The sequence below is a fragment of the Varroa jacobsoni genome, unplaced genomic scaffold (genome assembly GCF_002532875.2).
Source record: "Varroa jacobsoni isolate VJ856 unplaced genomic scaffold, vjacob_1.0 scaffold_166, whole genome shotgun sequence".
Lineage (NCBI taxonomy): Eukaryota > Metazoa > Arthropoda > Arachnida > Mesostigmata > Varroidae > Varroa > Varroa jacobsoni.
Genome location: NW_019213068.1, coordinates 82,926 through 94,063, shown reverse-complemented (window position 1 = coordinate 94,063; position 11,138 = coordinate 82,926). Strand labels below are relative to the sequence as shown.

Below are 11,138 nucleotides of genomic sequence, written 5' to 3'. Positions count from 1 at the left end.
TCTTTTTTCGCACATATTGCGCATATAGGTCTAGATAGGCTCGCTGCTATATAACTGCATTATTTAGGACCACTGCTTAGTTTAAAAAAGATCTGCTTCACCACGTTGTTCCGGCTGTGGGGACGATTTTCAAGCTTATCGTATACGGAACAGCTATAAAGAACTACAACGACATTCGTAAAACAACGAAGCCTGAAATCGTTTTTGTGACTCACGAACTCAACATATTCGTTATGTTATCCGTTAAAAATACGACCTGAATTCATTCAGCAGATAGAAATGGCACGACATATCCGAGATACAGTAACTTCTCGGCCGAGAAATTGCCTACCTGCATACGTTCGGCATATTATGTTTGCATTTTCTAACTAATATCAATATCAACTGATTGTTATTTGTAATATATTTGTGTGCATCATTAAGGTCCTTCCAGATACGACACCTTGTGAGAAGACTCTTTTTCAACGGGAGACGAAACATCAATATAAATTCACATACAAGATCGAGTACAATCTGAGATCCGAGTGTAGACTGATCACAGCTTCCATTTGGAGGCTATTTTAAACATTTTGCTCAATGAACACTCAGAACTATTGCGCTCGGTTAGTTATTATTTATTATTATTATTATATTTTATAAATTAAAAAAGTAAGACCAGAAGCTAGCTATAGCTGATATAAGACTTCTCACGATGATGTTCCTGTCCTATTTTGTATTTTGATTCTACAAACCCGACTTTGTTACAATCGGATACTGCTACTATATATTATCAACGAATAAATACACCACTCGTTGAGCATGATGTAATCTCTCTTCATGTCGTTTTTATTTACAGAGTATCACAGTATGCACATAGTTGCTTCATATATATTTATCGTTTCTCTAACTAGTTGATCATGGTCACCGTTATTTATTTATTTTTTTTTTTAATTATAAATTTTCGCATGCTTTTCATGTACGCCAAAAATTCTTCCGTTTTATTCAACAACATGATGTCTTTCTCGTCTAGCATTCTGCATTTATCCTTTCCTAGTTGAGTGGGTTTTCTGCTTTTTTCGTCGATTTCTCACTTAGTTCGCTTGAAAAATATGTTTATTCCTGTTGTCCTTCCTTTTATCTGTCATCGTCACTAGCCGATATACTCGGATATCAAGTACGTCACAATTATTCGTAGATGAAATTTTTTCTACCCTTTTTTCTCACAGTTACGGCGCATTATAGCGTCCCTTTTGCGTTCTCATCTCCCCCTTTTTATGGGGTTAGGAAAAACTTGAGGTCAGAAAATTGTTATTCTGAGCTGTAAGAGAAACAGTAATAATCCCGTTCATAGGAATTGAAACGCGTTCGCGTCTATGATATGCCGCTATTGTGACGGTAGTGATTATAGCAATACTTAGCATAAATATGGCTAATTTTGTTCCTGTTTGCTGAGATCAAAAATTATCAATATCGTTTTAATTTACCTATGCTTTATTGTTATAGGCCTAATTATTGAACCGACTTCGCCGTTATTTCTATATTATTGCACAACGCGTTCTACGTTATAGAAAGACGACGCATACGATCCCTATATCAACAATCCAGATTTGCCTCGCGACTACTAGAAAGCGAGATTACTTGAACGGACAAAATCATCGTTTCATTTTGCCCTTCGTCTTCTATTTTATCTATGCATTATATATTATTTAATTTTTATTTATCTTCTGTTTTTTTTTCCTTACTTTTTCTATGTTACGTCTTATCCTTTCGTTGAGCCTCTAGTCAGTGTTTGTACAGGGATGCCACCTTCAGCGAAATGCCATGTCGCCGTCCCTTCTACCTTTCGTCGTGATTTCAAGGAAGGACCCGTTTAATGCGAGACCCAACTGGTACCGAAGGTCGGGCAAACGAGCACGAAAAGAACAATTTACGAACAAGCAACCAAAACAGTTGGTAGCTTCCCGTTTTCACCAACTTCATTCCTTATGTAACATGTATATGTACATGCGTATACCTACTAAAAGGTAGTTTGAGCCGGTATCAGAGCGCTGTTGTTGCCTTTCGCATTCTCCTTTTGACACTTTTGACGTTCTCGCTCGCGCCTCCGTCTACCGCGACAACAACGTAGTTTATTTAGCTACCATGGCGTTTAACAGTCACCTCAGCATAACATAGCGCGTTCGAAAAACAGAAGCCACTTCGACCTATAGAATTTTACATAACTTTTCCGATAGATCCATACCTCCAGCCTACTTCTGTTTTCCTATCAATTTTGTAAATGTTTTGCGTTCCTTTGACCTCACTAACAGTCTTGCTTGCTATTTATTTCTTGTTTAAGCCCACTCGCTTCTTGACATAACAATGAGGGAAACTAGCAATGCCACCACACAATCCAGATGATGTCATAATATGTCCCCGTTTAACCTTACTCGTGTCCTATCATAATAAACAAGAAAACCTGTTTATTAGCACCAGCACACAATCCAGAGAGTATAACAGTATGATCACATCCTTCTGCTACCGGGACCGGCAGGTTCTGCTAGGTCGAATTTTGTCAAAGTGGAATCTTACGAAATTCTCTATGTATTGGCTGTTGTGGATGCCTCAATACTAGACGCAAACGTACCCAGCTATCAAAATGAAATCTTGATAATAAAATTTGCGTATCCTCTCATGTCACTCAATTTGCAAAATACTCACACCAACACGTGCATACAACCGCAATTGCAGTTTTCAGTATCCAACAGACGAACGCTTCGTCTCCCATACGACGACAGTAATTTTCACAGGAAAAGCAGTTCAGCTTACTTAGCAGCGGTCTCATTACCGCCTCCCTCCCTCCCTCCTCCTCCCCCAACCCACCATAATCGTTTACTTTTTTTTGTTTGATACATGTGGTCATCGTACATGGGTGGTGAAGACACCCTGAAGCCGGAGTCCTGTGAAAAACCTTTAGCAGTGGTGGACTCGCCCGAAAAATATAAATCCCAAATTGTGCTCCTCATACCTGTGCCTTATTATTGCTGCCCTATTTAGACGGATAGTTGGTGTTGTTGTTCGAGTGGTGTCCTAATTTTGATCACACCTTCATCTTTTATTTTTTTTCATTATAGAGTTCTTTCTCCCCATATTTCTTCCCAGAGTTTATTCTCCCCACATTGTCACAGCACAATTCAAAGAAAATCGGACTCTGACTGTATCTGTACGCTATGCTGGTGTTGCGAGAGGTGGCCAGTGCCTGCGAGGGCAGAAGGATTCAATACTCGCTCGTACAGAGGAATATGGCTGGTAGCCACTAGGGAGTCCATAGGCATGGCGGAAGCAGCGGGGGTGCTCATAGAAGCTGTCATGTGGGTTCTAGGGAGAGTCCTTCGTAGCTTCGTCGATCCGTGTAAGCTCTGCTGATCGTATAGAATTGATCCTACGACGCTCGTCGGGGACATATCTCTCAATGGCAGCGAATCGACCTCGAACCCTGTTGGGTTGAATTGACGATAGCTGGACTCTTCCCGCTGCATCCTATCCAGTGGACTCTGATGAATGTCTCCACATAGGGGTGGAACATCTAAGACAACGCACGGCACGCAACCACTTTGGGCTTCTTTTGTGCATGAAGATGAAGCCTCATCCTTTGTAGAAGGTATCTGAAAACCAACATTGTAAAACTAGCGCAAATCAGTGAGTGATATTGAAACATGCTGACGGATATTTGTAAAACTGTCAGAATTTCAATATTCTACTTGATTGTACTGTGTTTAGAACCGGGGGACCGTCGCTTTCCATTTTCTATATCGATACAGCATAGTAAATTTTAGATTTTCTGATTCTGCCGTACTTAAACAAGTAAACAAGGCTTAGAGAAAATGTTTTTTTTGAGAAATAGCAATTTCGATAACTTGTGATTTTATTAGGACAAAATACAACCAACTGCCAAGCCCAGTTGCAAGTGGAGTACGAAATGCGTTGTTACCGAATGGAAGGACACCCATTTAAGGTTAAGGTGTTGTCACGTAGTCCGAACGATAACAAGTAAAAAGGCCATTTGGAAAGCAAGCACGGGTCCGAGAGTTTGAAGTGTTAGGAAGGTATTCCACGTCGATATTCTCGATGCACCAGAGGAAGACTGTCGAGACATTTGCTCTTCAGCTGAAATAGAATGCAGTATCCATATAAACATGTGAAGTATCACCACGCGCTCTCAAAGCTTATTTGCGCTTTTTCCATCTCGAGTAACTAATTATTATCTGACGCGAAGTAGAGATAATTTTTCCATATGTGTCGATAAAGAGCATTCTTTAATTTATTTTTCTTAGTTAGGTTATTGATTAATTTATTATTTTGAATACGAATTAGACTGTGCTTCGTAATTACGTATCCTAACATTATTATTATCGTTATTTTTGGGTGCCTGAGCCAGTAATGTGAACTGTGATCTTGATGTTTGTTGTCTAACCTTAGTCACGTAAAATATACCAGCTGTGTTTCACATATAAGCTAAAAAAAAAAAAAAAAAAATAGTGGATTTCAACCAACTCACTGAAATAATGAACATCAAAAATGGGTGCCGTTTTTGAGCTCTAAAACAGCATAAACGATGCAAATGAGAGACAACTTAATATTTAAGATACGCTGGAAACTAGATGGACACCAGTTTTTAAAATCGTTCATATTTCCTGGAGAATAGACACTTTAGAGTATATTCAAACGGTTATTGGCGCAAAAAACATTGGTGCATCCAGGATTATAACTTGTGACTCAAAAAAAACACTAGCAAGACACAAGATAATAATATACAATTCGCTAAACAAAAAACACAGCAGATTTTGAAAGTCAAAAAGCTATAGCACCATTAACGGGGTTCGTTCGTGCATGATGATGACGACCACGTTCAAAGGCTGCATCATCTTCTTATTTCATATTCTATTAAATAGTAGAAAACTATAATGTAATAAAAATAAACAAGAGAAAACCAAACTCGCCTTAGCCTATATCAACATAAGTCGCTTACCATGAAGAACATGCACGTGGACGGTTGCCGGCGTCGCGTGAACCGGGGCACACGTATACCTGCCAGAATGCTGCTCTGTCACATCGGAAATTATCAGCCTTGACACAACTCGACTGATATCGCTTGATTCGTCACGTTGCGTCGGCGTCAACAACTGCTGTGGTGATACGTCTAATAAACTCGTGATATTGATGCGGGAGTGTCTATCATAGTTGATGACACGTTTGCCATGATACCAGAATACATGCGACGGCGGATAGGGACAATCTTGGATGACACACGTCAGACTGACTATGCTTCCGCTGACCACGGACAGCTCGTTGCCTTCAGCTATCGAGGCATGCGGTGCTACAAGATCGAACAATAACAACATGGGTCGTGACAGAATCATGGCGGGAACTCCTGCTTATCTGGTAGCAGAGCAGACTATTGTAACAAAACTATGCACGAATCATGATGGATAATGAAAAAAAAACAGCTGCAATCATCGAGCCGAACTCCGCTGGTAGGTTTTTTGCACGTATATTAGGTGTGGTACGGGGCGTGATTATCACGTTAGCCCGCTTTAGAAAATCAACAGACGCCAATGATATTTCATTATATACGACAGTGTAATTTATGGTGGTCGTATTGTCAGATTACAGATAGAGAAATGACAATAATGACCTGTGCAAAGCTTGAGGGCTTCCGATAATATGAGAAGACGTGCAAATATAGCTCTAGACAAGGGCGGGTAAAAAAATTTCAAAGATATCTTATAACCACGGAAAAAATTTACGTTTAAGGCTGAAGAAGTATTAGCTTCAGCTGTTGATTTACCTTCTTCCTAATAGAAGACCTCTTTTTTCAGCTTTAGACTTGTTTCTTTCGGCCTTCAAGCTTAGCCCTATTGTAGAGCTAGTATATCTATCTCGTGTATAAAAACGTTTATTTAATTTGAAGTTTTGAAACTAATACTGAGATATATGGAAGCGTACTGTAATTTTCAGTTTATGTAAATGTTAAATTTTTATCCTTTTTTTTTCGAGAATGAGTCGCTGGAATTTTAATGGGAAAACTACATTTAATTGGCCCAATGATATCGAATCCAGCGAACAAGTGGTAGTTATATCGACCTCTAAGGTCCCGTTCGAAATTTCCGCCCCCTGGGCCAGCATGCTAAAGCACGACGCCATACTTAATTGCCACTTCAGTTAGCAGTCGAAGGAGCGAACGCTGCTGAAACAGTATAAATATAATGTTCGATTTGGCTTTATAAATAATTCTGTAACTATTTGAATCCACTATGTAAGTTTCCTATCGGTATGAACGTGGGTTAACTTCAGGAAGATGTTATTTTCGACGACTTGAAAGGCAGCTACTAATGGTTAAAACGCCAACACCCCGTATTTAGAAAAAAAAACAATACATTCGTGCCATTGTGTTTAGGGTAAGCCCGAGCCGGCAGGATGAGCAACCAGCGTCAGATAGTTAAACATTAGGCAGATTCAACATTAACCATTTGCATGGCATATTCTACGGTCAGAAATAACATTTAACTCCTTGGCATATACGTTCATATAGAGTCCTGCTAAAATACCATCGCCTCCACCTTCCACCTGACTGTCTATCGCATACTTGTAAACTCTCAACTTCGGTTATATCTAGAAATCATGTTTTTAGTCTGATGGCTGCAGAAACAGAAAAAGCAAGTTCTACCATACCGGTTCATAATAACGGATGTAACAGGGATTAGAGCTCATGCTCTGTTCGCATAAGCGAGAGAGAACTTAGACGAGGCTAAAACAACTGATTCAGTTGAGTAAGCAGATAATCAAAGCAGGATCGCGTATCGCAAGTAAACGGAAATCTGTAGTTTTGAACAACACTATAATATGGCCTTTTTAAATTGCTAAGGTTTAGTTTTTATGTAAAAACACCCCACAATGATTACATTTCTACATGAAACACTCTGTTCTCTATTACGTTGATCTGAAATTTCAATACAGTAAGCTTTCAATTTCTATGAAATGCATACGGCTCAAAAATGTCGTACAACGCGCGCTGCTGGATTTTTCTTTGATCGCTGACCATACTTCAAAAGTATCGGACAAGCAAACATGTTTTAGCATTTTATCAAACTTTTGTTAAGCGGTAAACAATTTCGCCTGTACTAAGGCTATATTTTCTAAAACAAACTGAAGGCTGCGTTGTATAAAAACCACTACATCAGCTTAAATTACATAATCACCTTAAAGGCTTTTTACTTTTAATCTCAGTCAATTTTTTTGAACCCTCCCGGCTATTGCCGCTGTGTGAATAAATCCGCACCACAATCATTGTTTTAGGACCTGTTAGCACTAAGAGTCAGACTGGAACGGGTTTTGCCGGAATTATCTGGGATTTCTCTAACAGACCCATGAAGCCGTGGTAAGCAAACAAGCAGCCCCCTGACCCCCTACCCAGTGACTTAGTATAGAAACCATTTTTCCTAACGTTAAAATATGTACCAGCAGTGGCCATGTGCTTATTCCTTGTTGGTTACCACGGCAACGAACGCAGAGAGATCCACAATAGCCATGTAAAACACGCCGGCCCACCGACTATGAACGATATGTGAACCAGGATAAAGTAAAGCTATAGATAGCAGTGTATTTCAAACATGCATGCAGAGAAATTGAAAGAACGTCAAGGTATAATTCAGCGTTGTAGGGATGCGTCTATGTGTATATATTGAGTTAGGCGTATATATTGTTCAGGCGAAACGATATTGTCGTGAATTTACCATAGATAATTATTTACAACAGAGTCATACATAAGCTGAATCGTGTAGGCTTCGATATGATTAAATCGGCTTTGATCCCCCGCATTTGTCTCGGACGAAATACAGTGTTTCTTGGCTGTTAGCAACTTGGACTCATACAACTCAGTAAAACTTCATGTAGACCTATGATAGACAGTCCATCATTTTTACCCGTTTAACTTACCGCATTAGGTATCGTTTTTTTTCTAGCTAGAGTCATACCCCCCCCACACACACACACACACAAAATTATTAGTGATCTATATAGCCTCAACCTTCCAAATATATCATAATCTAAAGCAGGATAAGTCCATATATATTATTATATTCATATTATGTCTAATAAAATACATCTCGAGAACGATAGAGAAACCCCGCACTAAGAAATTTGTGCCTGAGAAACTCATCTTGAGCTCGGAAAATGTCACAAAAAACACTTCGAAGAACCTATACCGCGCCTTAACTGATGTCCATATTATAATGGAGTCCATCTGAACGATCGAAAAGTCGTAATCCCCGGCATATGATTAGGGGCAATTAAGAGTTGGCTAACCACAGCCAATCTATCTTGGTTATACATACGATATCTAAAAATCATATTGCGTTTCTGTTAGATCCACATTAATCCACATGATTTCTTCATCCAAGGTTTAGCGAATCGGCCCTTCTAGCTCACTTTCAATCAAGATGAAGCCATCGTTAAAAACTGGGTTTGCCTGTTAGATATGAACGGTCTGCTGAGCTTTTATGTCCCAGTGTGTAACATAGTTTCCACTCGGCGAAACCTGAATTTTCCCTACAGCCACGGTTCGAACGGGATATAAATTATTATCATTATCATCATCATCATCGTCGCTTGCTATAAACTAAATTGATTAAAGTTTATACTTTTTCTATATATTTAATATTTTCACAATTTCAATCAATATGTTGTTATATCATTAAACGTTTCCATTAGCGACGCGTACAAAGGGGCTCTACACTCTCATGGTGTAGTAAAGCCCAGCAGATATAGATCAAACAATTTTGAAATTACAATATTTGAAACTTTCAAATGAAATTTAGCTGACACATAATCCAATCTTATACAATCAGCCAGTTAAATTTACTCTAGGAAAAATGGATTCAAAAGGAAAAGCATCTTTTGATCACGAAAATCGATTCTCACTGATCAAGTGTCTGTTCTTCGAAGGCCGCACCGCCACGGAAACCAAAGCTTGCTGAAGGCGTTATATAAGGAGGCCTTCAGCAAATCCAGTACGTGAGTGGTATAAATATTTCAAGAACAGCGTTGAAGACTAGCGAAGATATGATCAGATATCAGGACCCGAAGGACAAGACCGCATTGCCGCAATCAAGGAAGTTTTTCACCAAAAAACAGAGGGTGGATTTCAGAGGTTTGATCGGCCAAAAAAATTATAACCCAGATACTGAGGAAGCGAAAATTGGGAAGACATAGTCCCTTATAAGTGAACTCCAGATTAGTTGGCAATGCGGAATTTCACGTGCAATTGCGGAACTTTAATCAGCAAAAATCTGTTTAGAGTACACAGTGATCATAAACGACAGACATGCTCCAATCTCTACCACCAGCCAAAGAAGGATCAGGCGAGAAAATAGAGTTGCCCTGGAGAGAAATCAAGGTTCGGTGGTAGCGTCGAGTAAGTTTGGACGTGAGATGATTGTAGCACTTGCAATGATCACCAGGGGCATCTGCTACTATGAGATACTCTCCGAAAATGAAACAATGAATGAAGCCTGCTATTTCGAATTTCTGAAGAGACTCATGGATCGTTGGCATGCCAATTGAAAGCACGGAGTCTGGTTGTTTGACGACAACGCCAGACCGCATGGCCGTGCCTCATTTACTTATTGTACTAAGAAAAAAAATATTTAATGTTAGCTTCAGCCCGCTCATTCATCCACTCTAAATCTGTATGACTACGGGTTTTCTATGTTTCCATGAGACAATTGCATATCGCACATTGCACTATCGATTTACTTTGAGGAACCATAAATAAAGAAATTGCATACGGGAGCGTGAATGGTAGGTATATGGCTATCAGAGTGCTGCGACGAATGCTCTGGTATCTCTAACAGACATAAAAATTATCATTAGATCCCAAATAGATCAAATGTTATTCAATTTTAAAAACCGAAACGACCCGAAGGTTCAAAAACAAGCGGGAAGATCATTTACCGGACAAAGAAAAGCTGCAGCCAGCATACGATCTAACAGCAGCTAGTATCCTTCTGTGCATTCAGTCACGCATTGGCGTTTCGCATCAATTGTAAATGAATCTCCGCTATTTTCTACCTACAACGCTGTCTTCGAATAACCCTGTGATAACTCCAAATACGGCGTAAATGATCTCTCGATACCATTTATCGATGACCCGACTTTGCATCTGTTGTGGCAGACGCAGGCAAATGTACAATTAAAGGCTAGATGTAGATAAAAGAACATACTGAAGGGCCTGATAGCAAGAAAAACAAAAGAAAACCCTTACCGTTATTATTGGGATTGTGTTACACGCACTTTACCTGTACAACTTCGCATAGAATCAATCAATACAACAGCGGAAGCAAATAACAGACTACCGCGAATGTCGTATTAGCTAAAACAAACATAATGTAGATGTCCTATGCAGAGATGTAGATTCGAAGCAAGCAAACAAACCTGTAGACGTCTGTATATAAAACAGGAGCTCATCTTAGAATTCGTGCGTATCACCGTATCACATAAGTATGTAACCCAATATTTGTGGTAAGTTTTTCCATAGAAGATATCGATTTGCCTTAACTACATAAACTTTGCAGCTAGATTCTACTCGTAGGACGCAAGTGCTCTGTGGAGCCTTCGGTGCCACCAGCTATATCAACCTAATCCAATAGCTAGCAATTCCGATAGTCATGGAGGTCCATGCTCTTTGCTGCCGTCAGTGCAGTAAACCAGTCATAAGCATTCACTTTAGTCGGGCGTGCTCGACTAGCTCAATATTCTATTGAGACGGTGCTCAAATTGTCTTTATTTTAGCTGGGATTTGCACCGTTGTATTGTGCAGATTGGTACGAAAGCCGCCTTGTCAAACAGAGCATTATGAACTTTTCGAGAACTTTGAAGTTGATCTTTGCCAAATAGGTTGTCAGATTAGAAAGCGAATATAGCAGAATCGTGTACATACTTATTAAACGAATGCCCCGAGTTCAGACGGCTCACTCTCGGCATGAAATTAGGTGCGTCTACGTCCGACTTCAGACCTAAGCCACTATGAACCTTCGCACTTAGAATCAGTTACCAAACATGTTCCCACCTGCACTATCGCAGGAATAAATGTAGCAGTCTATGCTATAATACGTATTCAACTA

General features: G+C 39.6%; 1 protein-coding gene across 1 annotated transcript in view; it reads right to left on the bottom strand.

Annotated features, from left to right (window-relative positions):
* Nucleotides 1-792: 792 nt before the first annotated feature.
* The window catches only part of LOC111270728 (uncharacterized), a 28,907-nt gene continuing 18,561 nt past the window's right edge, over nucleotides 793-11,138 (bottom strand). Inside the window, exons 4-6 of the mRNA XM_022851109.1 lie at nucleotides 4,988-5,335; nucleotides 3,950-4,125; nucleotides 793-3,623 (exon numbers count right to left, since the gene is read on the bottom strand). Of these exons, the coding sequence (XP_022706844.1) occupies nucleotides 3,986-4,125; nucleotides 4,988-5,335 (488 nt within the window). The 3' untranslated portion in view covers nucleotides 793-3,623; nucleotides 3,950-3,985. The remainder of the gene's footprint in view (nucleotides 3,624-3,949; nucleotides 4,126-4,987; nucleotides 5,336-11,138) is intronic.